The sequence below is a fragment of the Enoplosus armatus genome, chromosome 9 (assembly GCF_043641665.1).
Source record: "Enoplosus armatus isolate fEnoArm2 chromosome 9, fEnoArm2.hap1, whole genome shotgun sequence".
NCBI lineage: Eukaryota > Metazoa > Chordata > Actinopteri > Centrarchiformes > Enoplosidae > Enoplosus > Enoplosus armatus.
Window position 1 is genome coordinate 4,780,415 of NC_092188.1, and position 27,862 is coordinate 4,808,276.

A 27,862-nucleotide genomic window follows, 5' to 3' on the forward strand; every position below is an offset into this window, starting at 1 on the left:
TGGTTGTGAATACAGAGAGTCTTTATTGTAAAAGAGGTAGAGAGAATACAGGTGTTTCACTGTACAGAAAAAAAAAAGACAGCACTGTTCATACACTCATTCAAAACCATTAATATGGACTCAGGCACGCCTCATTCACTGTACAGGGACACATGAGCCCGGTAGAAAAAAAAACAAAAAACAAACAAAACAGAGAAACAAACACACAAAATCTTTGGATTTTTCTCTATTGCCCTCTCATTCACTAAATGCATTCTCTCTTTCCGAGCTGTTAAAATGAAAATAGTCGTAGCACTAATAATAAAACAGCAATAATATTAATAATAATATTAATAATAATAATAATGATATAGTGTGCTAAAAACAATGATAATGCAGTCCACCCCCCTCCCCTTCCCAACCACAAACACACCTCAGTAACATGTCAAAAGTAGTGGAAAACAAACCCAACAACCCCGATAATAAAACCACACCTGCATGCACACAACACACACACACACACATGTCCACCCTACCATCTGTGCACTCAGCGAATCATACAAACATAATAATGACCTACGCTGAGCAGTAAGAAAAAAAAAAAAAAAAAAAGCAGTGTACATTTAAAATAATCAAACCAAACAAACAACGTACAAAAACAACTGCAGCCAAGTGGGAAGTGTGATATCATTCTTTCTGTCTTTTCCGTCGTTCTGTGCCAGAGCTCATCAGTCAGAGTTTTCCGAGTGGTCGCTGTGGGGGGAGGTGCCGGACGGGGGCGAGTTTCGTCCCGGCCAATTTCCGTTAGCCTGAGAAATCGAAAGAAAAACAACAAAAAGGTGTTAGAGACACTAACGTCTGCATAGTAATTTGTTTATTATTGCATTATTCTCAGCTATTCTACAGAATCTCGGGATGTTTTGGATTGATTTTATATTTTCTGGGTAGCAACTGTCACAGTTCATGTGTGAAAATAATTTCCAAAAGTCTTGAAACTAATTTGAGATAGATAATCCTTCACAATAAACACCACGTTTGGTTTGGTTTTATCAAAGTTATGTTACATTTCGAGGTGATGCAGCTGACAGCAACTCGTCTTTGCCGAGAGCTCGGTGCTGAAAAAAATGAATTTGGTTTGTTTTTGGATTAACAATTCAGTTGTTCAGCAGCCACTTTAACACGCCAATGCCATCAAGAAGCGTCTTCTGAAGAGTCCCTAATCAAAACTGCATTTACAATGTTGACTTTGGCAAACTCAAGCAGGCTTCAACTGTAAGGAAATCAATCTGAAAACTTAAAAGTGGCAATAGACAACTTTTCAACCCCTAGCGACACACTGTATTTGTTTACAAATTTCCGTGAAGAAACGACCCCCACCACTTTGGAAATAAGAGATAAGAGAGAAGCATGTTCACTGAAGAGGTAAAATTGTCATTATTGTATATTGAGTAATAACATAGTTTGAGTATTGCTTCACGCAAGCAAGTAGCTACAGCTAGCAGCCTGGCTACTGCCCAAAGCAAGAAACAAATGTGCTCTGATAAAGGCAGAGTTAAACACCCGGTGATATTAATAAGTAGGCAGGTTTTGCTACTTAATTAATCTAGTAGAAAGAAAGCCAACTGAATGTCGGTTTGTAACCCTCCCAAGTCCCGGAGCTCTCTCCATTAAAGTGAATGCCCGTTCAAGGTTTACTCTTGTTTTACCTCTGTCACTCTCCCTCGTCAACGGGGCTCTTTTTATTTTGCAGGGTAGAGTTTCCACAATTACTCCGGTTCCACCGCCTGCAATTTCAGCTACATGGGCTACATAGCTACCGCAGCTACCGGGGAAAACATAAGCCCTGTCTTCTTTTCTTTTTTTAAAGAACTTAATTAAAACAATTACACAAGTTTACAACAGCTTATGTAAAGATGTATAAAGAAAGCGGTAAAAGTGATATCCTCTCTCTGTTTTGCTTGCAGTGATTGATGCCGTAAATCGATCCTTCATTTTCCCGGGAGATCGTACCCGGTGGCAGACAGAACAGCGCAGTGAAAGTGAGGTTTATAGGGAACCAATCTAAACGCAGATTAGTGTCATTATCATGTAGCCATTACATTGTGCAATCAACACTTACTTCATAATGATTAAAGTTAAAGCAAAAAACTTGTCTATTGCCACTTTAAGGAAAGGCTGGAATTATTCTATACATTTCTTTTCATCAACAAATCCCATGAAAAGACCAAAACCAACAATTCATTAGTCCGTCTCTCAAAACCTTTCAACTTTTCAACCTGTCTGTGGCTCTCAGTCCCAAGAACCATGGTTTCTACGGAAGATATAGTTTGTTTTTTTAAAAGAAAAGCACTATAAACAGCTGGACATTGTAGTTTTTAGCAAATGTCACTCAAACAGGAGTAAATAGCACATTTGTTGGAGATTATACACATTGGTGATCTTGTGAGTTTTCAAGGCAGCAGGAACAGTGTATGTGGGATCAACTCCAAATACACTACAGAGTGTGTGTTCATCATTATGTAGGAACTTGATTTTGAAAAGTTTTTGGACAACAATGGAGCTCAATGGATGTTTCATGGGATTTGTAGACAGAAAGAAAAATACAAATTGTCACCAGCCTTATCATTTAAACATGTGTGTGACTACTTCATAAGTGGTATAAAGTACCTGAATGCCCACTGGGTAAGCAGACTGCTCGCCGTTCACAGGTGGAACCCCGAGGAACAGGTCAGCTGACCCGGACAGAGAGAAGGACCCAGACCCTAAAGAAGGACAAAAACAGGACAGGAACCTCAGTACTTAATAGTAATAAACCTGTTTTACATTAACTGTCCTTCTTTTAAAATGTCAGTGTCGTAGCAGTTTAGGGTGGAATATTACAAACTACAACATGCAAAAATCAATCCTCTAATCTAATCCAAGTCAGTAGAAAAAGTGAGGCTAGCAGCCACAGAGCAGTGAAAAAACATCAATACTGTATAAAAGAAAAAAACTAAAGCAAAGATAATTGTAGACAAGTTCAAACACATAAAAAAAAATTGGCATTACTGCTGTGACTGCAAATTGTCTTTGTTTACTATGTGCTTCTTCAACGCCTGACACCAAACATTTTCAGTTTCCGTCGCCTCAGGTTATAAATTGCGTAGGTTCTGGGACTGGGACAAACTGAGGTGGAAAAGGGCGGCAGAAAACAATATATTTCCCCACCTCAAGGCATACTGTATGTTTCATTCTCTTTTGGTACCTGTGGAGTTGGGAGTGTGCGGGGAATCGTCGCCCTGTCTGACTCCCAAGGCTGTCTTCATGGCATAAAGGTTGGCCTCCTCTTGGAACTTGCCAATGTTTTTCTTGTAGCGGATTCTCTTGTTGCCAAACCAGTTGGAGACCTGGCAGAAGAAACAGAAAGAACACAAGGCTCAGAGTGCATTTCATTAAAATGAACGCATTTTAGAGAGCAACTGATCAACCCTGAGCAGCAGAGGTATTATAGACTAAATCTAAATCACACACAGCTTTAGAAACATTGAACGTCCATCTTAGATCTCGTCAGATCATCAAAAAAAAAAACCTCAACCTTTCCGTTGCCATTTGTTCCTTAAAGTAGAGTCAGTGGTTTACCTGAGACATGGTTATTCCACACTGTTTGGCGAGTTCCTCTTTGGCTTCTTCGCTGGGGTAAGGGTTGGACAGGTGGGAGTAGAAATATTCATTCAGGACCTCCGTGGCCTGTTTGCTGAAGTTGCGTCTTTTGCGCCTAATGAGACACAAACAGGCGCTATGTACTGCAAAAAGAAAAAAGTCTCTCCCTTTTCTTTGCTATTAATTACATTTTTGTTACTATTCATGAGTATTTTGTTTTATTGCAGTGACTCTCATTCACCATTTGAAACGATAACAGTTGAGAAAAAGGGCCACGGTGCAACTTTTTCAGAGCCACAGTACAAGCCCACAGATTTGAGTACTTGAGACAACAATAAAAACAACCACAACCACCACCACCACACACGCCTACCTGGCATCAAGGAAGCGGGACCTCAGGATCATGACTGCCTCACAAGTGCTCTGCTTCAGCTGGGTCTGGATCGTGCTGAACTTGCGGTGGATGATGGCCACCATGCGCTCAATCTCGCGCGGGGTCACGGGCCGTGTACGCGACTGCTCCCTCAGCAGGTTCATCACATGGGTAGTGAACTCAGTGCATGCCTGGGTAGCGGAGGCATAAGACGACGGACAGTGAAGGACAGAAATGTGCAAAGCAATTCAGCTAGGTTTATCAATTCAGTTTGCAACATGGCATTTTATTTTATTTCTGAGAAGAAAATGTCATGTCACAATAAAACATTCTGAAAATCGTCAACTCTTTGTTAGTAAGCATGTATAAGCGTAATAACTAAAAGTTCTTTGCATTACTGGTATGTCCCACTGGCAAATTCAGCATTTGAATGACCCATAAAGCAGCATAGCTCTATACAACTTTATTGTGCACAGGTTGTTTAATGTACTATATGTGCAGCAAGTTCAACAGATCACAATTTGAAGGTTTTAACTCATGTTGCAGGAAGAACTTATTGTACTTTGCTGATAAGATGAGTATCATTACAATGGTGGACTTCACAACAGGTTTGAATGGTGTTTTGAATAACAGCACACATTAGGGCTTCAGTGTAGGTTGGAATATGTGCTGCTCTAATAATCTTAAAATGCCTCTTCTCATACAGACATATGGAGCTTATACCTGAAGTGTTTTGATCAGCAACATAAGGACAGAAGTGTATTCCCCGGCAAAGAAAAGTTATGTGACTGAACTCTACACCTAACATGCCAATGGATTACGCTTCTGGCGAGCAGCTTTAGTACAGGCAAGCGTGTACGGGCAATGTCAGCGCTCGTCTCCTGTTGCGACACGGTACCTGCTCATACTTCTCCAGCTCAGTGTGGTAGATACTGCGAATCTGGCTCAACTTGCTTTTGTAGTCGGAGTGCTCGAGCGAGCTGTCAGGCGACATCCCTCCCGAGCTGGTGGCGGCAGACACAGCAGCAGCAGCCCCTCCGCCTTTCTCCGGCCCCGCCACACCCTCAGCCAGCAGCATGTTGTCCAATCGCACCAGCTGAGGATCCTGAGGCTCATCCTCCTGGGCGTTCCTCATTGACAGGCCTGTCAATAAGACAAATGTCACTGTCTATTGGTTTTGTGGGTGAAATACCAACACAAGACTGTAAATGTGTTGAGGTACAGTCACATTACACTTCCAGCCTGCGAATAATCCCTCCACTTCAACAGAAACACGTACAATCATGCATGCTTTTCCTGTTTTGGTGAAACTTGTGAGTCAGAGTTGACTTTTGTTCAGTTTTGTCCAGCAAATTTGCAGGATCAACCAGTAGAAACACTGATGCACTGCGTTTGGAAGTGGACAAGCATTTAATCTATGTGCCATCACCTTGTCCTGTGCAGCACTCTGCTCAATATTTATTTATTACCAACATCAGAACACCCTTTTTCGGGTGCAGGGCAATTTCACAGGACTGAAAGCTAATGTGACTGTAACTTCTAACAGTGTCTTTGAGGGAATCAGCTTTTGAATGTATGCCTTCAAACAATAAAGGATAGAATCCTATAAAATTATTTTTTATTGCATACATGAAAACATCTAGCGGCATTACTCACCATCTTATCTTTCTGTAACATAAACTGTTGCAAGGAGTTGAACTATGCTTAACTGTACAGTCATCAAACCAAACAGCAACATATAACATGTATTGTATTGCCATGTAGGCATTGTATGTGTGTTTGTCCAGCTGTTGTCATTTGTATCTATTTTTATACCAAATTACTTTTTAGATAACAGCTGTCTAATTAAGTTTATCTTCTGACATTGCAAGTAAACATCCTTTGACGTGAGCGCACGCTTGTTTATGGTTTTATTGGCTTCCTATGACAAAATGTCAACACAGTCTAATAACGCTGCAAAAACCCAAGAGCCCACAAAGCACACTGAATCTCAGCAAGGCGGGTTTCAAAATTAATTGCACGATGGCTACCAGTGACAACATCAAAACTCTTGTAAATAACGTTACCAGTTTTTTCCTTGATCTCGCACAGGACGCTGAATAATGCAGGTTTCATTCGGTGGCAGTTGAGTGCATGTTTCCTGTGCACAAAGAAAAGAGATCGACTTGTAGCTAGCATAACAGGCTAACTGTAAGCAGAGGTACAGTGACGACATGCAAATTTACCAAAACAAAAACACAAATGAAATGATTGCCTGGCCAACTACCTTTACAACGGCTAAATTAGCAAACGTTAGCTTCTGACTAGCTAAAAGCTAAGGAGGCAGCTGTTCACTGGTAAGCTGTCTGTATATATTAGCCAGTAAGTTCCTTCGTATTTTCATTTGTTTACCATGTAATTAGGTCCTAACATGCAGGAAAATGCTGTTCGTACGTTTAAATTAGCAATACCTGTTAGCTACATATTGTAGCCGTAGCTACTTAGCCTTGGTTAACGCAGCCTAGCAAGCTAACAGTGGCTAACGTTACGTTTTAGACCATCGCTGCTAAAAGAAATGCTTGTTTGTGAATGACAGCAAAGAAACAATAAACACCGGCTAACGTAACAGCGCATGAATCTGAACAGGTTATAACAACAGCAACTTTGTTTTCGTTAGCTGTCGTCAGTTAATTAGTTAGCTACTTGCTAAATAATCTAAACAATAGATTGAAGTTCAGGAAACTTTGCCACTGCGAGTCGGAGTCGACAAAGCGGCAAAACAAAAAAAGCAGCTGCAACGTCAATAACCTTAAGAATAAAACATCTGAGTTATCACTAACTTTGCTTGTGCCTCGTCCAAACTTTGGTCAGTGATGGTCATTATCTGCTGCAGTATGTCACCAATATCTCTGCGGGGTTCATGTCCGTTTTCTGTGCCCTCGAGGCCCGAGTCCCCTCCGTCGGACCGGTGCTGGGAAGCTTGATGAACCGAATTAAGCGCATGCATCCCGGGGTGGCCACTCATGCCGAGTCCCCGGCCGTTGGAGGGCCCGTTGCCCGTCAGAGGCTGCTGCTGCAACATTTTCAGCGACGCACAGTGGCGACGACTGCTGCCCAACTGTGCTCACACACAGCACAGCCTGATCCGAGGCATCGCACAAAGCAGGGTCCCCTAGCGATTGGCAGGAAAAGGTACAAGCCATGTAAACACTCTTCAGCATGCGATAGACAATGCTTTCCTGTGGCAGCAGAGGGAGAGGGGTTACACTGCTGGGTTAAAAGTGACCACAACAACAAAACATCTGCACCCCCTGCATTTTAAGTAAGCGGAAGTGTCTGTTAGTGTGTGTGTGTGTGTCAGGGACTAACAGAAAAAACATCTAACAAAATAAAATGTTGATTATGTGTCTATTGTCAGCCTACAGTGCTAAACCTAGTTAGAAGCATCAACAGAGGCCTTCAGATTAAAGTAGCTGCTTTTTAATTTCTGTGGTTTAAAGTGATAATCTCACTTAGACAGCTTCTCTCACTTGTCTAACTCTACTTCTCGTTTTAGCAGCGAGTCAACAGGATGTGTGCCAAAACCACAGCAGTGTGAGAAGAGCTGTGTGCCTGTTTCAACATGTTGCAGTTGGGTCTGTCATAATCAAAGTAGCAGCAGTTAAGGCAGCAGCTGCTTTGACAGCTTTAAATTGATCTTGAATGATGAAAACCTTTGATTGGGACCCTACCTGGACTAACCAAATGCTTGACATTGGTTTCTTCTGCTTTTGACAGCAATATTTCACAATAGCATGACTTGTCAGATGTGGGCAGAATAAATAGGGGTGGGCTGTGGTAAGAGGAACAGGAAGAGAGTAGACGAGAGAGAAGGTAGCAAGGCAGACAGAACGGGTGAGAGCTTGTCACGTTGACATGTGAAACTCTTCATAGCTGTTTTTTTTCTTCATAAAGATAGTGACAAGACAAGGGACAAGCCAACAATGCTGCGTGCCGTCTGTGGTGGCTTCAAGAGATGATTCATTGAAGAGACAAAGTTCAAAACATAAAGGTAAGACTGAAATTACTGAATTTATATTCACTGTTTGGTACACAAAGTAACTTTTGGGGCAAAACATGCGATTATATCTGTCAACAAGAATTACAGTGAAACCTTTGGCAAAGTATACAACAGAAGTCATCAATCAGCAATAAGAAAGTGACATCTCCTCCCATCATTTGGTGTCACACATTTGTTGTCACACAGCTGAAAGGAATATGTGATTTACTGTTGGGTTTTCAACTTAAACATGTTTAGCCAACATGCTAGAACCTGCCAAACTGGTTTCACATACATTTCTTTGCAAGAGAAAGACACAGCTGCTCTATAGCAGTCTTCATGTCTATTCCAAGTAACTTCAGGGTTGATATGTGTGTTCTTTGCTGAGTATTTTTCTCAGACGTATTAACAATGGGGTCCTCAAAGTCTTTGACCTAAGCTTTTTGACCTAACCCCTGTTTCTGTGTATCTTCTTGTCAGGGTTTGACATCAAGATTAATGGACTGCACGGAGATCACAGTCGAAATGGCTGAAGAGGGGCAGCTGGAACGTCTCGTCATCACCGAAGAGGGAGACATAACCGAGGGTGTCGTTGAAAGAGGAGCAGTGAGCAGTTCAGTTGCCATCGCGCAGGGCTTCAGCGGAGAGTCGGCTCTGAAAGAGGAAGAGGAACACACGGGAGAGGACAAGAATGAAGAAGATATAGCGAGTAAAATGCGTTTAGAAGAGCAGAGTTTGGAAAAACAACAAACCAACGCAGAGGACGACCACACAGGAGAGGTTGTTGTGAATGAGAAGGACAAACAAGAAGATGATAAACCAGAAGAAACTCAGAACATTAATGATGGACAAAACAGAGGTGATAAGGAGAGTGAAGGGCAGACACATGAGATGATGAGGATTAATGAAAAACCTGAGAAACCCAGTGACACAGAGGATGAAAAGGCTTCCCCAAATGACCCTCAAGTGGACATAAATTCCTCTGAGCAACAACCAGAAGGAACAAAAAGCCAAGAAGAGGATCCAAAAAAGGTTGGTCGACTGCTGTTATTTTACCTTAAGATTACTTCAGTAGTAACTCAGTTAGCAGGCCATGCAGTGAACAAAGTGTTTGTTTGTAATGTTCTTGACTTTACCAACAAGCCACCATGTTGTCTACGAGAAAAGCAATCTCGTGGTGGAAAAACAGCAGGTATCATTTTGTTACAGAGCATGTGGGAGTACGTAGGAGGTGAGCAAATTCTTTTGCTGTGCCAACAAACAGTCTGTGCCACTCACTGAGAAAACCTTTCCTCCCTCCCTCATTCTTTTTCTGCCACCTACCCGCGATTTCTCAGGCTCACCGGTTAACCCCTGACTTCCCGGAGGCACTGTACGAGCTGCTCTGCACCCTTCAGGAGGGGAGACGGCTCAATGACCAGCGTTGCTCCTTCAGGCTGGAGAGTGGTATGAGGAGGCGGAGGTGCCACTCTGAGCCCAACACCACTAAACCGGCCAACAGAGGTGGGAGCGCTTGGAGAAGCTGTACTCAGTGTTTAAGTGATGAAAGAGATGCGGTTTTTGCATTTGTTTCCACTTAGTGATGCTGACTCATGTTGATCAAGCTGAAACAACATGAAACTAGCCTTACTCTGTGACTCAAGAATGTTTTGAAACTTGTGCGACTTACTTATGTTTCCACGTTTCTCCTTGACCACTTCAAGTCTCTCCCGCCATCTGACCATCAAAGCTCCTTTCTCTCATTTTTCCACAGTCGTCTTTTCATCCATGACTTCGCTGCAGAAAGAGGAGTTTTTTGATCTGGTTGCCACTGCTCAAGCTCGCCGGCTGGATGACCAGAGGGCGCAGCTCGAAAGGTCTCAACCGCCAAAACCAAAAGGCAGAAGTTTCAGAGGCAGCATAAAACAACTCTCCTTTGTGAAAAAGCCTGCGCCAGTTCCCGTGCCTGTCCCTGTGCCTGTACCCAAAGAGGATCTGTATAATATGATCCTCACAACACAAGTAAGCAATCTGAACTAGTTTGTTTTAGATGCTTTTGTCATGACATAAGACGTCATCGGCTTTGTTTCTCAGAATTATGTCAGGTTCTCACAAGAACGCAGTTAAAGCAGAAAACATCTTGCAAGGCCTCAATGTCTTTCCATCCTCAGTGGAGAATAATTTCCCGCTTTTATTTACCCTCTTACCTTCCACCCACAGGCCCAGGGCAGGCTGGAGGACCAGCGCAGCAGGGCTCCTGGTCCCATGGACGATGATGACTTCTTCTCCCTGCTCCTGAGGGTCCAGGGAGGGCGCATGGATGAGCAGAGGACTGAATTACCGTGCATGCTGCAAACCTGAGATGGAAAACAAAAAACTGTGGGGCTACAGTGGGAGCCATCCAGTATTGTAGCCTTTATTGTCTGTTTTCCTGTTTTTTTGTCGACCCTGATGATGCTTTATTCTAGGGAATTGCTATCCCTCTTGATAGTGTTGGTCAGTGTTAAAGCTGTTGAGATTGTAGGAGAAATGCCACTGTTTGAGCAACAGAGCTTTTGACTTGAGTGACGTTTCTGATGAGATTGTGATGTTTACTGCTAGTTCGGTACTTTTTTCTTTCCTAGTAAATAGGATCAGTAGATATGCTTTCTTATCTCGCCCAGTTTTGGATTTAATTGAGTGTCTGCGATGAGTGGTTGAATGATTTTGTGTGTGTTCCTGTTGTTAATGTGGAAGAGGCAGTCAAAAGGAGTTGTTTCTCCTTATTTGTAAGGACCTGAAACGCACCATGGATGGTGGTGAGGAGATAATAACTCCAAGGCCACACAGTGCTTGACTGTATGTGGATAATTCTCCTCCAGAAAATAAACAAATCCTGTATCTGAGCCATTTGCATTTATTCAATTTGACCAAAAATGTTGTCAGGAGAAAAAGAGATTTAACACACGCTAATGAGGATATCTTTAGAGCATGCATTCTGTCATTTTTATGTCATATTTGCATATCAAACACACAGTAGTGACGCTAACAAGGAGGTGTAAAACCTGTTCTGTTATATTCATCATTAATCATCATTCCCTTGCTAGGTCACATTCCCACTAACTTGTGATAGTGACTAATCTTTTTAAAACATCTCGTTGCACATAAATCAAAACATTCACATAGAAAGAGACGAGGTAGTGACGTCCCATTTAGGGAACAAATAAGATAAAGGTGTTAATGTTTCACAGAATGAATGGACTGAAAACAGGTGTTATTTCAAAGTTCCTGTATTTTTATTGAAGGTCACATCACCCCAAAGGCAAAAAGGAGATTTACACATTTAATGTGTGTATTTTAATGGATATTAATATTAATTAGGGGACTCAAAGAAGGTTTGATGCATAAACATAACTGTGGAGTTCAATGTCAAAAACACTGCTTTACAGTATTTGCTGCTACATGGTAGCTCATGATCCAACTACTTGCTTCTATAGGCCTGAAATAAATGCAGCATGTAATAATCCAGGGCCACACTATGTCACCAGCCAGAAGTGGCCTCCTGGAAACCTTTGAGCTCCTCTGGTGTGTGTTTAGTTCACTCAGTTCAGAACAAAGCTTTCTGAGGAAGTCCTGGTCAGTCTGAGGTTAGAGGTAAAGAGAGGACGCTGTGTCATTTCCTCACACAGAGCACAATTTTGTGATATGTGATAGCAACACTGTGATCACATGAAAAGAAGAAAACACACTGTGTCAAACAGAAGAGCCTCTAAAGTTAATGTATTGTTGTTGAATATAAAAAAAAGGGAGATCAATTAACTCATCAAAAAGTTTAAAATTCAGATCAAAGGTCAAACGTCATGATATATTTCCACATTCTTGATGACGCAGTCATTATTCGGTCACATGCTTTTCTCTGCCTCTGCTCCAAACCATCAAACGAGAAGAAGAGGAACAGTGGAGGAGGAGAAGGAGAAAAGCATGTAGCAAAAACAGAAACCTCACTTTAACCAAAACTGTGAAAGAGTCAAACAGGAAGAAACAGCAGCTGGCCAACTAACCAGATTCAAGTTCCACTTTTAAGATGGAAGTGTGCAATACGTATTTAAACCAGGGTTGGGTCAATATACTCTTGTATGGCCTTGGATTTCTTTCAAAGAGCAGACATTCACCAGGTCTACGTGCGTTTCCCATGATTATCTTTTATATTAGATGGCTGATTGAGAGTTCCTTTCAGTGTGGCGTTGAGGTATTTTACTCAAACAGATATGGGAGAGTTAAAGTCTGTAAAACATTCAGTTAACCCTGCACTCTAACTGTACTCTGGAGGTTTACTGTCTCTCCATGCTGCAAAGAGTTTCAGAGGATTTTCCACGCTGCCAGCACTATACATTCAATATTGGATTCAATAACTTTAATAATATAGCTGTTGCATTTATAGAAAGGACACACTTTTAAATGGTAAATGAAAACATAATGTTATACGCAGTCCAGACTTCTATTTTATTTATTTATTTATTTTAAAAATTAATTTGGCGAGAACTGCCTTTTCTATGCAGCCCCGCCCACCGGGTGACGTCACCGACTAAAACCTAGGACTTTGAGAGAAGGATAAGACTGGAGCGAGGAAGTACCAGAGCATTTAATACCGAGTTTAACCATACGTTTCTGTCAGTTGTTTTACATTTTACACCCTTAAACTACTCAGCTTGTGTTTCTTGTGTCTCTTTGATTGTTGTAACTGTCCCGTAAGAGGCCCGTCCGTGTCTGCTCGTTATGTCCGGCAGCATGAGGTCACTGTCCTCTCCCGCTGTTGTTGTCCCAGACATAAACAAGGATGTAGATGAAGGTGAAACTTGATTTGGGAAACTACGGTAGATATTCACGCTGATAACAAGATAAATGTAAACGTAACGAGGAAAAGCACGCTTGACCAGAGGTGGGTACAAGCGGTTCAGTTCAACCGAGAGTGCGCTTTCAGTGACTTTGCTTTCTTTCCCTTCGTGGTTAAAACAGTCCACGTTAGCAACAAGCCCAACGGCTGCGGCTCGTCTGACGTTACTCGCCCACTGTGATTTGTTTTCTGTCAGCTGAAGTTCAGTTTTAGCTTTAGTCGTTTAGATTTGCGTCGGCTTTCAGATGGGATTCGCTGTATGATGTCTTCTTTTCGGCCTGCTGTAGATGAGTTAATACTCAGTGTTTCGTTTCGTTTCATTTATTTGTTTTTATATTCACGAGTGTCACAAGATGCTGCCCCTGAATCCAGTGTTAAAAAACGGAAGGCACAATTAACCTTCGCATATTGTCTTTCTATTGTCATATACAATATATAATGTATGTATGTTTGTACACCGACACTGGACTAGTGGTGGAATGTAACTAAGTACATTTATTTAAGTACAATTTTGAGGTACTTGTACTTGACTTTACATTTTCTGCTACTTTATACTTCTACTTAACTACATTTCATAGGGAAACATTGTACTTCTTACTCCACTACATTTATTAGATAGCTTTAGTTACTATTGACTTTGCAGATTAACATTATTAATACAAAATACAGTCAGCAAATAAATTCTGATGTATTTTAGACTAAGCTCCCCAGCAGTATATGAAATAGTAAAAATCAGCCTCATTTTTACCGGCTGCAACATTAAAGTGATGCTTACACATTAATGCATCAATAATTATAATCCAATTTTATATATATATATATACATATATATCTTTTTTCCCCGAAATGGGTCATTGTGCATTATGAGTACTTTTACTTTGGAACTTTGCTGCTAGTACTTTTTTTCTTTATGAATGCAGGACTTTTACATGTAACACAATATTTCTGCACTGTTGTATTAGTACTTTTTTAAAAAGCTTAGTAAAAGTTGTAACAGCAATGTAAAAGTACTACAGCAAGTAAGAACACTTTCAGGGTTGAGGAGGGTCTAACTATAGATTATGGTCGATATATATTTTTAGAGTGTAAATGTTACCCACCTCTTCATACATTATAGTGTGCACGAAAACCTCAGTTCCCTCTGCAGGTTTTAAAGGATAGGTTCGCATTTCTTCACAAATCTTACAACAATGTGCACAGACATCGACAGCACTGCTAATTGCTGAACAGTTCCTCCTGTCCATACTGTCCATAAATTTCAGCTCAAGCCAATATGAGGCCATTAACTTCAGCTGATATTTATAATGCTTTTTTCCACAGAGCGAGGACTGTGGATTGTGTCCCCCATAACTTGCATTAAAATTGATTTAGGAAGCGATCTCTTTGCAGCCTGTGTGAACAGGAGGAAGAGTTATAGCGACTAATAACCCTTTAAATGTGAACCTATATCCTTTCATTTACCAACACCCTGAATGCCCTTGTAACTGTATATATATGTAATGATTCATACAAGTCTGTCTCTTGTTCTTAGATGCTTCTGGTCATATCCCTGATGATCTTCTGTGTGCCACTAGGGGGCAACACCTCACCAATCAGCTGCTACAACGACCAAGGAGATGCAGTTGATTGGTAATTCATTGATAACAGTCCTGGACAAAGCAAGCTTTTAAAAGTACACTTTATGGTTTGTCATAAGAAAGCGAACTAGAAAATTGAAACAATAATTTACTTTACGCCTTTACAAACGTCTTTCTCTCTTGGACTGTCTCATTCTCTGTGGTAGGTTCTATATTTACAAGCTGCCTAAAGAGCATGGCAGAAAATCTCCCCAACAGGGTGAGACGTATTTACTGCTGGAAAAAGGGAGTGAAGGATGGACTAATGGGACGGGGACAGTGAACGACACCGCGGGAGCTCTGGGCAGGACAGTCGGACAACTGTACTCACAAGGAAAGGTCTGCTTCCATCAGACGTCTTTTTGTCTAAAACAAAAATGGAACAGATACAGAGTATGAACGTTGTGAATTCAGTTTTGTTTGACCCCAGTGAACGTCAGCGTCCATTTATTATACGTGTCAAAGTCCACAGGGACAGGGTTTTGATATTAATATGTCATTTCTTTGAACCCATTTTAGTATTTATATTTTTGCCATAGTGGTTATAGATCTTCCTCTTAATAATATTAGATTTCTTTGCATACACTTTTCTCTAATGTTCACAATGTAACAAAAGTACTTTTTGCCTGAGCACTCTCAGTAGTAAATACTTGGTTGGTTCTTCCAGACACCAGCAGATGTCATTTATTTTTGTCAGCTTCTGCTTTTTTGCTGCAGTCTCGAGACTTCTCGTTTCATAGACAGACTAATCAAATGCAGTGATAAGCTTTTTTTTTTTTTACAGAAGTTTATCTGCTATAACCACTTGACACTATTAGATCAGAATGAGAACTGAAATTTGCTTGTTCGTTTACATGCATTTGGTCTGTTTCTTCGAGCAGCTGCAGGAAAGCTAACATTGTAGCTAATATTGTAAACATATGTGTTTGTATACCTCAACTTATCAATGTTATGCTGTTTTATTTTGAGTTTCAACTGAAGTGTATGTGTGCCTGGGTTTTTTTAAAATTTAAATTAAAAAAATGATCTCCTCTTCGCAGAACACAGAGATAGCGTACATCCTTTACAATGACCAGAGGCCACCCGTGGACTTTGGTGACAGATGGGCTGACGACAGTGGAAGCAGAGGGGGGCACACAAAAGGTGAACACCACAGCAGTCTAGCTCTATTACTCGCATAGCCCAGATGGACTGCAAGAGATTTGACTTTGTACTCAAAATCAGCACATATGGGCAAATGCATCATGCATCCAACAACAGTGTATGAATTATGTCAAAGCATAAATATCAAACTCAATCGCAACCCTGTATATAATTAAGGATTTCTTAAATCAAGCTTTTATATTGTTGACGTCCATAAATTATTTCCTGTATGGGATCAGGATTAGGACTGAAAAAATCATGTGTTAATGAAGTGAATTTATGGAACAGTTTTGGAATAGAACTGAAAATGTGCGGCACACTTTGTAAGTTTAAAAAAATGTGTTGCTGACAATTTTAATATCTCTGTTCTTCAGGTGTTGTCCTGCTGGATAAAAATCAGGGCTTCTGGTTGGTCCACAGCACCCCCAACTTCCCCCCGGTACGACAGGCAGGACGGTATTATTACCCCAGCACTGGTGTGACCAACGGACAAAACTTCATCTGCGTTACCTACCCGCTTGACCGCTTCCAGACCATCGGTAAGAGTCCTGCCATGTGGCCGTATAGCACAGAGAGCTGTTATAAAAATACAGTTAACATCATGCAATTATGTATAAATGGACGATGGTATTAGATTACAATTACATTATGAGAGCTCTCCCAGCCCTCATAAATAATAAGGATTCCTACTCTGCCTTCTGTCTATTATATTGTTATGATTTAATTAAGAAGGAATTCCTATTCAAACTCATATCTATATATGTGATAAAGGTCATTTTTTTGTCTGCGAGATTACAAGTCAGATTATGATATGTTGGTTTGCTGATATATTCAACCTTTTTATTAAAATTAGAAGTTATCAGCCAATCATGTAATCCCCTGCCTATATAATGGAAGTTCTTCAGTAAAGACAAAGTCTATTAAACCTACAATGACATATAATATCTAGGAGTTTCCCAGCTATTGATTGGTGTGTTTCTCTGCCTTAAAGAGCTGCTTAGTTAAAACAAGTCTTAGTTTCCCATGAGGGCGTAAATGCTGTTTCTAAGGCGTTCCCAAGAATATTATAATCCATCTGAAACCCTTTATATTTGTCATGTTTTTTGTCATGAAATGGAAAACACTTATGTTCAATATAATGATATAACAATTACTACTGATGTCTGCCATTGAATCACAAGTTGTGTTTATTAGTTTAGCTGGTAAATTATTAGTTACAGTTACAGTCTCGTCTTGAAAGGGATTTCTTCATTATTGTCTTGTCGTCACCCAGTACTTAATAAACCAGTCAGGTATTGACACAACAACAATCCTGAGCCAAGATCGGCATAAACAGGTGTCATCACCATGTCACCGAGCTGCCTGTGCAGTTCCCTGGCGGACCCAGCAGTTGGCACAGTTGCTATGGCAGTGCCTGGGGTAATGTAATTAGATTGAGGTATGTTACCATAGAGACTGCGGCATTGCATTTTGCTCCGTCAGATTCTTACCTCTCCAGCTGGGATGATGAGAGTGTGACAGTGTACACGGGTGACGTCGATACACAGCGTATACATGTTTTGTCAAACAGACGGCGATCACAGGCTCGTCACGTGCACACATTTGCACATTAATGAGGGGAAACTGAGATTTGACACTACTATAACTAAACGAAACAAATGTCAACCTCATGAGCGCTATATGCAACGTCAGAGGATCACGTCATTAGGATTCGTCTTCTGGGCTCCATGAATGTCTGTACACAAGTTCATGGCAATCGATCCAATAGCAGAAGTGCATAATATATTGAGGTTAGAATTAAAGTACAGTGTTAGTTACTGACAACAACAAATTGTGTAGTGGTTTATTTTTTGCATGATACGGACCAATAAAGGAATGACTCGCATGTTGTAATAAAAAAGATATTGACGTTTGTTAGCATTTCCTGGAACATGTTGTGGTTTTTCTTTCCCCAGATAACTGACCAAACTCAGAAAACGTGACATTAAGATAGTTTTAGCACAGTTTGTATGTTTGCATGAGTTACTCTACTTTATGAGTTACATAAAAAGAAAACATCACGTCGTGGTGTCAGTTTCTAGGCTTCTTTCTAGCTATCTGAAGTAGGTGTAGATGGAGGAAGGTTGAAAGAAAGGAAGAAAAATGACATAATAAAACATATAACACGGATTATTCTCATTGCAGTGAACAGTAAGATTCCTCCACTGTATTTATAGTTATATTATCCCTCTATCAGCTGTTGCTGTGCACAGTTGCCGTCGCAGTGCAGTGTCACCAAGACTGTGCTGCTCATTTATTGTACTTTACCAATAAAGTGATTCTGGAGTGCTGTTAGCAGCGTTTGCCTTAAATCTAATTTGTTTTGCACCACAGGAGAGCAGCTTCAGATCAATCAGCCTAATGTGTACGACTGCAACGTCCCAGAGTCCTTGGCGTCCCTGGTGCCCACGCTGGCCACTGTCTGTGAGAAAAAACATCAGTCTGGTCACATATTTCCACGCATCAAAACTGTGTCCAATCGCAGCGTGACGCTGACCTCAAAGGACGGCACCGACTTCATCAGCTTTGCCAAAGGAGCCTCTTTTAACAATGGTATGACTTTCTGGCCACAGTTCATCTTGTGTCAGTTTGACCTTGAGTTCTTTTGCAGGTGTAAATAGGACAGCTCACAGCATGACAAGTGGTAATTTGTGATAATACCGTACTTTATATTTGACCTAAGACTATATTATTTAACAGATGCAGACAGTTTACAGACAATGAAATAATAAAAACATGTTCCCATCTATCCTCATCAGACCTGTACCACTCCTGGGTGGCCCCCACCCTCCAGTCAAACCTCCTGGTCCAGTTCTGGGTTCGCTCCACAGGCATCCTCCCCTCTGACTGCTCGCTGGGCTGGAAGGTCCTGGACATCACGCTCATCAACCCGGGCCAGACGTTCACCTTCAAGGCCAGTCAGGACCACTCCAAGTGGGCTGTCAGCCCTGAGGCGGCCGGGTCGGGGTCTAGAGGAGGCTGGGTGTGTGTGGGAGACATAAACCGGAACAAGGCGGAGGAGAAGCGAGGCGGTGGCACGGTGTGTCTGCAGGACACCGTGGTGTGGAAGGCTTACCGGACGGCAGCGCTGGAGTGTGAGGCTTGTACAGGAGGAACGATCCAGTGTTGACACCCTGCTGGAGCCAGATGGGCTTAAGGAAAGGGTAATATGTAATATTGGGCATGTGGGCTTTTAAGTGAAATGCTTGAACATATTTAAAATCATTTAATATTCCCTGTCGGCGTTTTCGACCACTATTAATGCTATGAAGCAATATTTTTTTTAATGTGTGGGTTCCCGTTTTGTTTGCACGCGCATTATGACACACATGGGCGACACACTTTCCAGCCAATGGTTTCACACTATTCCAGCGATCAACAGGTTGCAGTAATGTACCAAGAAATAAACTTATGCGCCAACAAAGGCAGAAAAGAAAACATTTGCAAGCTAGTAAACATAGATTTCAGATTTCCAAAATATGCTTTGCAAATGTTTTGTTAGACCTGCAGTTTGCACAATATGATTCAACAGCAAATGTTGCTTGAATTAAGTTGCTTTAAAGCCCCTGACTAAAAGTAAAAAAAACAAAACACTTTTAGGTATTATTTATTGGAAGTTTAACTCTTGAAAACTAGCTAATCTGCTTCATCAGGGCTGTGTGGATATGATCAGACTTCAGATATGGTTTGATCAGATTTAACTGACAGTTGGTATGTTGTTAAATCCTGATTGGTGCATGAAAGTACGTGACATCACATTTTTCCAGCCGAGCCCTGTCCATTTCAAAATGGAAATGGTGCATTCATCACTCACAGAAAGAAGCTGATTGAGAAAATATGTTTTCGGGGCCCTTCAGGCACAAAAAACATTTTACTTGTTCATTTGCTTGTTCAGAATGATTATTGGCTGTTATCAAGGGCCGTTACATCCTACTCTTCAAACTAAATGCATACAGAACAATGCTGGAGGAGTAGGAGCAGTCAAATCTGACAGGAAGCAGAGGGCTTTATGGGAAATATGGTGTTCATTTTGAAAAACACAAAAGCCTCAAAGTGCCACTTTAAATGAAAGCATTTGTTCAAGTGTCTTTATAACCACTTGGTATTGTTGTTGCTGAAACGGATGAGACCGTGTTGCAAACTGTGTAAGAGCTGCCTCGCTCTCTTGGACTTTTTCTGTTTAAATCAAAATGAGCTGTTTTGTGGGCATGTTCTCATGGAGCACGTGGAGCTTTGCTGATTGAAAACTGTATGAAAATTGATTTTATGGAATTTAAAATGTATAAACAATGTGGGATTAATGTGACATTCAGCACTCGCACACATTTCACTGACATTATTAAACTACAGACACTGACGACACTCAGGTGAGGAATGCTTTAATACTTTGTGTTGGTGTGAATGTGCTTTTCTGACAGATCCAGAATTCATGTGCCTTTTTATAGTTGTATCACATTTCCACAAACATTCATTCTGACCATGATTTTGCTTGAAGATAAAGATGCTGGCTATCTTGAATCTGAATAAAAAGACTAAAACAGAGGTGTACTTTCTTTCTTTTTTTTATCGCTGATGTATATTCACCTTGCTTTGTTTACCTTATCCATGAGAAAAATAGAATTGTCACTATTTGACATATAGAGACAGCTTTAATTACTTTTTTATGCGATACTCAGCAGCATGGGAAATATCTGTTTGTATTGAATGTGGAATATGTTACAGCGCATCAATCACAAGCAATGAAATTCATATAAAAGTAAATTTATTACCACAAAAATAGGACATCCTGCATGTAGTGCATAAATAGCTTTGATGTGAGACTACACAGCACTGGAAAGTGACTGCATTTTCTCCATGTATACTGTATACATTCTAATGCAAACATGAGGACAGATGAGCATCCTGTAGAGAAAGGCACTAAAACAATCAGTAACACAGCATAACGCTAGCACACGTCATCTGAAGAATCCTCTCCCTGGTCCCGCTATGCTTGTGCCTCAGCCAATAAGGAGGCCTCACAAGCACTGAGCAGGTACAACCAGAGGTCACAAGACCATCGTCAAAGGGTTTTCAAAGAGGTTGTGTGTTTTCAACCTATACTGAAGTTAATGAAATTGGAGCTGAGGCTTTGTACTGTATGTAAACAGCAGTGAAGATGTGTCCTGTTGAGCTGCGTAGAAATCTGCATAAATTAAGTTTTGCTTATGCTCTGTTCAAAAGTTAAGACCTGGAAAACCTTAAACATAATAATGGTGGTGTGTTGTTTTGAATGTCCTTATAGGGTTTTCGCACAGCAGTGATAAACTGAAGCGAAGCCACATGCTTTGAAAGTGCTGAAGGTGTTTTTTTAAAGCTGCAATAATCCATTTTTGGCCACTAGGGGGTCGGAAGAACTCCAAACAGAGCTGTTGCCTTATAGAGTTGTTACAGCTAACATGTTAGCGAATAGCTGCCTACACACACATCCAGCTGAAGAAGACGTATTTATCTGGTTTAAGTGATGAAATAAGTGTATATCACTCTCCTTTTTAGGGCTAGTTTGGTCGCTAGCAACTCCTGAGAAAAATATCTGGCTCTTTAACAGCTAGATGTCGCTAACTTTGTGTGTCTGCTGGTTGCCGTTGGGCAGGTAGCATACAGTGGGTTTATCTGAGCTTCTTTTTTTTTTTGCTGAGAACAGCTGCTGCTGGAAACAGGTTTGATAACAGCTGTGAGAATGACCCGTGGTGTAACTTTCTGGGACCCTGCAACCCAAACAAATGACCTAAAACAGGCCAAAAAGCTCCATAGAGCTGCAGAGTTGGTCATTCTTTTTAGGCAAGTGAGCAGCCCCTTCCACAATATGAATAGTAAGTTAATTGATAATATAAAAATATTGATTAATGCAGCTTTAAGTTTATCTTGAAATGAATATTGAGTCGCTGTCTGGAAATCTTGATGCGTTTTTCCGTGAAGAATTAGTTACTGGACACATGGACCTCGAGTTCCTTGCCAGTGTAAACACAATGTTGACATCATACAGACATACAAAATATATAAATATATACAAAACATACATCTGTCTCATTCGACTCCAGTGTTTTGCTACGATGATGCACTTGCACTGTGTCTTTTGGTTTTCTCTGTGTGTGCGCTGTTCACCAGAACCAGATCTGACAGGCTCTGTATATTTAGATCTCATTACGCTTCTTCCCCAAAAACAAAACACTGTCCTAAATCCTTCAACGGCATCTCACAGAAGTTCTGACCAATTAAATCTTTTTACATTTGTTAACGTCACTCACAACTGAGGCACACAACAACAAGGGATTTCCTGGCGGCTATAAGCAATTAAAACAGATCTTATTCATTGAGTTGGAAATGAAATAAATGCATCAAGTGCTACCTGACTGGGACTCGAGAGCCAGCACCAAAAGTATTAGTTATGCATACTGTTTGGAAGAGGAAGGCTGACGCTGTTCTTCAGCAGCAGACGGCTCTGGTGAACACAGCGGGGCAGCTGGAGGTCTGAAAATGTTTGACTGCTATGGAGTCGTTGATTAAAACACAAGGAGACTTGGTCTTGGTGTTTTGCTAGAACAAGCTTTGTAGGAGCATGGGAGGAAGGCATATGTAGATGTTTGTCTTGCACAGAGAAGGCCACATTTACTGTTTGTGAGAGTTCGCCCCCCCCTCCCCCAAATCCATGTCAGCACAACGAGAAAAATCCGTCACTGTGGACAAAGCCGGGTTGAGAAAAATGTGACGTCAAAATAGAGTTCTGACCAGCCTCCTCCCCTTCGCCTTGATTCGAGGGAAAGTGGCGCTGGTCTCTGTGCTGATCGGGTGTGAACCCAGAGGAGTGTTCCCGCCTTTCTTTCTCAGCAGGAAGTCAACACTTGATGACGTCATGGCGTAGAAGACGTTTCCTGTAGCAGGGATGACCAGTTCTGCGTTAAGAGAAGAGGAGAGACAAATAAACACATCAGAATTCAATAAAGCTTCTCCAAAGCTGCTGCACTGATAACATCAGTACTCACTTCCTGTCTTCTCCTGTCACTATCTAATTAAAGCATAAATGCCCCAAAATACATATAGAACAACCTGACAATGTATATAAGATGTGATCAGTCTATAGTGTTCAGTTTTTATGTTTTTCTGTCTGGTATAACGTGTTATTTTGATAATTGAAAATGTTTAAACATTACATTTGCATATATACACACTACACATAAACCATTGGATATACAGTATGTGCCAGAATTGTTTTCATTCAAGTAAGCACAGTCGTTTGTTAGAAAATAATGGAAATGTTCAAATAATCACCCTGTTGCCAAAGATAATTCTCCCTGTATGAAAGTCTGTAAGTGCAAAATGATGAGTGTGAAAAGAAGTTACACTAAAAACCTGAAGTTACCCACAATTTCAGATAGATGCACAAGTATAAAGTTTTGTCTCCATTTGAATAACATAAATACACCAGCTAATGATAAAACTGCTCCAGAAATGTACACTTCCAATAGGAGTTGTTATTAACAGTGTTGTAGGCAGAGTCTTTACCTTTTCCTTCAGGCAGAAGCTGGATCAGCTCATATCTGGACGCCTGTTTGGGGTCTTGAATGTGCTTTTCTAAGGCAGAGCTGATCACAGTGGGGGTCTTGTCATTGCTCGTAACCTGAGGAGAACGAGGAGAATAACAATGACACAGGGACAGCTTGATTTGCAGTAATGATATCCTGCGTCCATTGTATCCTGAGGATCTGATTCTGATGACTATCATTACGGGACGCTTGCAGATAAGAGGAAAGGCATTAAGTGCAGCATGTCGCAGATAATTTGGGACAGAGAATTTCCTACAATCTCACCGCTGCTGTAACTTAGATTCAAACAGTTTGGATTAGTACCAGTATGCTCCGGTAAAGGTTTCCATCCTGCAGGTCCATCCGTATCCTGATGATTCGCATGTCGGGCCCCGACCCTTGGATGTTATTGGGGGGGTTGTTGCCGCAGGAGGCTGACCGGCGGTGTGATTTCGTGGGAGTGGATGGAGTCAACGTGGCAGGGGTGGACTCGTTGGTCGGAGGAGACGTGTCAACATCCAGGCAGGACACAGACGGAGATCTCATATGCTGCAACAGAAGTAAAAGTTGCTGATGACAAATTGTTTTTCAGTTCAACGCTGTTTGTTTGATTTAGACAAAAGCAAATTAAGAGTCACTCCTGCACACAATGTCTGGGAAACCAGCTAATATCAATGCAAAGTAATAGTATATTACCTTTGTGAGTTTTGAGAGCAGATTATTGACAGGGGAGGGGAAGTCAAAGAGGCTGTCACTGTCACCAGCCAGGCTGGTCCGAGAGGTACTCAGGCTGTCAACACACGTATAAACACATTCGGATTAGGGTTGAAAGCAATTATTGTTTTTTTTTTTAGCATCGATTAACAACCATTTAGAAACGGTTAAAGAAAAATGGCCATCAAATTTCCCAGAGGCCAAGGTGACGCAGTCAAATTGCTTGTTTTGTGAAATCAACAGTCCAACATCTGAAAATATTAAATTTACAAAGATATGAAAACACAGAAAAGCAGCAGAAAACTGACACGTGGGAAGCTGAAACCAGCAAATGACTTTTATTAAATTATTAATTATCAAAACTGTTGTCGACTAATTTTCTTCGCATTGACTTGTGGTTAATGGACAAGTCATTAATTCAATTTGGTGATACTTCAGCGATTTAGTTTTGCACTTCCACAAAATCAGAGGAGTTGTGAGAGGAAATTGAAGCAGCGGAAGCCGAAATATGCCGACTTATTCTGTAGTGTATTTCATTCATATATAGTCCTAAATCACAAATTTGCCATAATGCAACTCAATAGCATCTCCCATTAGATTCTTCCTGCCTGGTAAAAGCCTGCGTCTGTCACACTCCCGCCTCCTTTGTAACACGGCCTCTCTTTTAAAGATTGGAAGCCTCATGCTCAATCACAGATATTTTTCAGACTTTAGAAAGCTCCTTTAGAACCACAGAAGATAATAAACACCTATTTTCACAGTCTGAGTAGTGCTGCGAGGAAACTGAACTTCATGTGTAAAATCGGTGAGGAGTGGCCACAATAACCTGCCACAACCTAGACCACCGACCTAAATCCCACTTTACATATTCTGAATTGTGTGAATGTGTTAATATGGTCATTTTACTGTGTTATGTGTGTGTGTGCATTCAGTATAGCTTACTCTGGGCACTGTGTGATGATGACTGTTGGAGTAAGGCCACGGGGGCTCGGCTCACCAGGCGCTTCAATTTCATTGGACAGTCTGTAACTATAATAGACATTGAAACAGTCAAGAATGACTGCCTTCATTGTTTGACATTTGTTTAACCAGCAGCTGAACCAAGCGTATAGATATTTACCTCTCCTCCTCTGTTAGCGTTGGTACACTCTGGTACCACTGTATGAAGGCCTCGTCAGCGATGAAAACACAGTTTTTGCAGGAAGACTGCAGGAGCCGGATTTGAGCTAAAACCTCAAATTCCTGTGAACAAAGAGCTGTATCACCACAAAGTTTCATAATAAAAAAAAAAGCACCCATGTATTATTGTACCACCTCTTTTTTTTCTCTCTCATCTTGCACCTCACAGCGCCCTCCACTTAATCATTTCCTCCCTCAGATATTACGCTACCTCTGCTCGCTCTAATACGCTCTTATCTCAACAGTGATCCCGCATATCTCTCCTCTTTTTGTGGCTCTTGCTTTGTTCAGTTCTTCTCTTTAACATGATCTTTCCAGGGTCACAGGGTTTTAGTCAGGGCGCTATAATTCGTACTCATGCACACATTACAACTTGCTTGTTATGCTGCAGAAACAGAGGCTCAGTCCACTGCTGCTCTCGTTAAAACTGCTCAGTATCAGAGCATCGGCCAAATGCAACTAAATGTAGAATGTCTCTTATTTTAAGCGCTAAAATAGATCATGTATTCAACTCACACTGATACGTATTGCAACACTCACCCTTCTCCTTTTGTCAAAGTTGATGTAGCCGTTCTGCAAAGGGAGTGACAGGATGTGTTAAGTCAGTTTGATAATTGTAAAATACTGAGCAACTTCCAGGGGTTGTGACCAGCTTTCCCCTTGTTAGAGATGAGAGGAGCTTACATCCAGCCTGTCTTTGACCGCCGTGTCCAGCATGGTGAGGTCTGTGAGGAAGATACCCAGGTAGGGCACAGTGCCCTGGGCGTTGGACTGTGTGAAAAAAAGAAAAAAAAAAAAGAAAGTGTTTCATCCGTTCCCCAGGTTTCTATTCACATTGTAAAGAGCCCACACAGCGAGGGATTTCAGAGCCGCCGCCTGCAGCTATTTTTCAAACGATGGCTCAGGATTCAGCACATCACACTCACACACACACACACACACACACACACACACACACACACACACACACTCACACACACTCACACACACACTCACACACACACACACACACGCGCGACAGCCCTCTGTTCCACTTCGCTGCGGCACGCCGGTCGATCCCCCTCACAACCCTCCATCAAACCACTGAAACACTCCCAGCTTAGCAAAAGTGACATCAGTATCAATGTTTTGAGTGTAGCGTTTTGTAGGAAAACAGTATTTTCAAGTGCTTTTAGTTTGAAATCCATTATTAAACTCTGAGCTAAACCACAGAGCTTTCCATTAATTATAACTGAGTGCTTTTAACAAAAAGAAACTTGACTCTTCTATTGGTGATATTCATGTTTGTGACGTACTAAACATACACTGAAGATTGATGACACAGAGCATACACTGTATGTACAATAAGATAAGATTCATAAGCCCTAAAGATACACCTGAACGCAAGTATAACCACAGATTATTTGTCTAAAGATATTATACCATATTTGTCCCCAAACTTTTACAATACTAATGACACTTTTGCAGAGTCTTACATCATTCCTAACTTTTCCAAGGTCTCCCATAAAGGCCTGTGGGGGTGTACAACCCCTCAGGCTAAAATGATTGGTATGCACACCAGACATGGGCTAAAGTTTGTGAAATTACTTCTTTTTTTTATGTACTTGAAGTTTGTTGAGGTCATTTTAAGTTACTCCTCTGTGACTGAAACTATCTGAAATGTCTTGGTGACCCCAAATGATTTGACACTCCAGCGAGAATAATTTATAAATGTAACTGTGCATGTGAACTGTGAGACTTGTTCGCATAATTTGAGCCATTTACACCTGAGTGCTGACCTGTACAACAACAGTCTGGTTTTCAGCAGGTTGTTGTCCCTAAAAGCTAAACCTCCATCGCTCCCTAATTCCATCTTTCTCTCCTCTCTACTTACCCTGTTAAGGTTTCTGTTGTTGAGCCTGCTGTCAAAGTTGGCAAACTTTGATGTGCCCTCCTGCAAGACAAAAGCAAGGACAGTGTGAGGTTCAAAGGTCATTCTTGGAAACAATTGTGTTTTGTTGTGACCATTTAGTAGCCGTTATCATGTCATCATGTGATATGATCAAATGTTTTTGCAAAGGCAGATTGCAATTGGTCAATAAAATAGTCTTTATTGTTTGCCAAAATGTACAAATGCTATAGTATATTTGCTAGCACATACAGTATAGTGGTTTTAAAAAAGCTAGCTGCTAACTGTGGCTGCCTGTCATTTGGTGCTGAGCATGTAGCATACAATGGGAAAACAGGCTGCTTGTTGAGCTGGAAGACGCTGAGTGGTTTATTTAATTATCTCACTTTCAATGCAATTTTATTTATTTATTTAACATTTATTTATCTTTACTTGGGCATAGAATATTTCCTCATGAATATGTGACATATAGCATTTATAGCCTAAGCTAATTTTGCAACACTTGACCCTAGATGCGCTTTTATCTGATAAAAATAAACATTCAGCGTGACGCAAATGACCATAAATGTACTGTTAAACTTCATAAAACCTAATCAACCTAATCATGACAACTGATATTAACGTGAATTCATTCTTGTGGTTTTTTATGATGTTAATAAAATGTTACTTTCAAAGCAAAGTTGATGTGTCATGACAACTTGACATTAGCCAAGAAGACATCCCCTGTTATAATCACACTATAAAATAAATTGTTACACTGTCAAATGCTTCAGTGACAGTGTTGTGAATAATTTATTTCCCCAAACTTTTAGTAAGTCTTTTATTAGTCTGAATCATTCATCTTACACTCTGTCTGCTAGTCG

At 40.9% G+C, this 27,862-nt stretch overlaps 4 protein-coding genes across 5 annotated transcripts in view; 2 read left to right on the top strand and 2 right to left on the bottom strand.

Moving 5' to 3' along the window:
* On the bottom strand, positions 1-13,621 carry pbx2 (pre-B-cell leukemia homeobox 2). The gene is made up of 9 exons (XM_070912250.1): positions 13,610-13,621; positions 6,811-7,043; positions 6,058-6,131; positions 4,890-5,134; positions 3,992-4,182; positions 3,598-3,733; positions 3,224-3,365; positions 2,647-2,741; positions 1-788 (listed from the first exon to the last, which is right to left on the bottom strand). Exons 1-9 carry the CDS (start codon positions 13,619-13,621, stop codon positions 708-710), a joined length of 1,209 nt encoding a protein of 402 aa, XP_070768351.1. The 3' UTR covers positions 1-707.
* Positions 8,342-10,873, top strand: LOC139290466 (G-protein-signaling modulator 1). Its single transcript, XM_070912253.1, has 5 exons — positions 8,342-8,361; positions 8,490-9,041; positions 9,347-9,512; positions 9,763-10,010; positions 10,209-10,873. Exons 2-5 carry the CDS (start codon positions 8,508-8,510, stop codon positions 10,347-10,349), a joined length of 1,089 nt encoding a protein of 362 aa, XP_070768354.1. The 5' UTR covers positions 8,342-8,361; positions 8,490-8,507; the 3' UTR covers positions 10,350-10,873.
* On the top strand, positions 12,806-20,201 carry dnase2 (deoxyribonuclease II, lysosomal). Its single transcript, XM_070912252.1, has 7 exons — positions 12,806-12,906; positions 14,393-14,490; positions 14,645-14,816; positions 15,518-15,620; positions 15,995-16,159; positions 17,994-18,212; positions 18,419-20,201. The coding sequence occupies exons 2-7, from the start codon at positions 14,393-14,395 to the stop codon at positions 18,787-18,789; spliced, it is 1,128 nt and encodes a 375-aa protein (XP_070768353.1). The 5' UTR covers positions 12,806-12,906; the 3' UTR covers positions 18,790-20,201.
* rgl2 (ral guanine nucleotide dissociation stimulator-like 2) overlaps positions 20,023-27,862 on the bottom strand; it is a 27,637-nt gene continuing 19,797 nt past the window's right edge. The window contains exons 12-20 of one of the 2 annotated variants that reach the window (XM_070912249.1): positions 26,985-27,044; positions 25,796-25,882; positions 25,652-25,684; positions 25,053-25,174; positions 24,875-24,961; positions 23,915-24,008; positions 23,543-23,767; positions 23,199-23,313; positions 20,023-22,567 (exon numbers count right to left, since the gene is read on the bottom strand). In XM_070912249.1, coding sequence (XP_070768350.1) covers positions 22,407-22,567; positions 23,199-23,313; positions 23,543-23,767; positions 23,915-24,008; positions 24,875-24,961; positions 25,053-25,174; positions 25,652-25,684; positions 25,796-25,882; positions 26,985-27,044 — 984 coding nt within the window. In that variant the 3' untranslated portion in view covers positions 20,023-22,406. Of the gene's footprint in view, positions 22,589-23,198; positions 23,314-23,542; positions 23,768-23,914; positions 24,009-24,874; positions 24,962-25,052; positions 25,175-25,651; positions 25,685-25,795; positions 25,883-26,984; positions 27,045-27,862 lie in introns of both variants that reach the window. The other variant, XM_070912248.1, reaches the window with a different exon arrangement.

What these genes read in the sequence shown, in the direction of transcription:
- dnase2 (XM_070912252.1), top strand. Translation starts at nt 14,393, where the DNA reads ATGCTTCTGGTCATATCCCTGATGATCTTCTGTGTGCCACTAGGGGGC. An exon ending in AACTGTACTCACAAGGAAAG is followed by an intron (nt 14,817 to 15,517) that starts GTCTGCTTCCAT and finishes TCCTCTTCGCAG; the next exon opens with AACACAGAGATAGCGTACAT. An exon ending in CAGAGGGGGGCACACAAAAG is followed by an intron (nt 15,621 to 15,994) that starts GTGAACACCACA and finishes TCTGTTCTTCAG; the next exon opens with GTGTTGTCCTGCTGGATAAA.
- LOC139290466 (XM_070912253.1), top strand. Translation starts at nt 8,508, where the DNA reads ATGGACTGCACGGAGATCACAGTCGAAATGGCTGAAGAGGGGCAGCTG. An exon ending in AAGAAGAGGATCCAAAAAAG is followed by an intron (nt 9,042 to 9,346) that starts GTTGGTCGACTG and finishes GCGATTTCTCAG; the next exon opens with GCTCACCGGTTAACCCCTGA. An exon ending in ATATGATCCTCACAACACAA is followed by an intron (nt 10,011 to 10,208) that starts GTAAGCAATCTG and finishes TTCCACCCACAG; the next exon opens with GCCCAGGGCAGGCTGGAGGA.
- pbx2 (XM_070912250.1), bottom strand. An exon ending in CGAGATCAAGGAAAAAACTG is followed by an intron (nt 5,135 to 6,057) that starts GTAACGTTATTT and finishes TCTTATTGACAG; the next exon opens with GCCTGTCAATGAGGAACGCC. An exon ending in GTGGAATAACCATGTCTCAG is followed by an intron (nt 3,366 to 3,597) that starts GTAAACCACTGA and finishes TTCTTCTGCCAG; the next exon opens with GTCTCCAACTGGTTTGGCAA.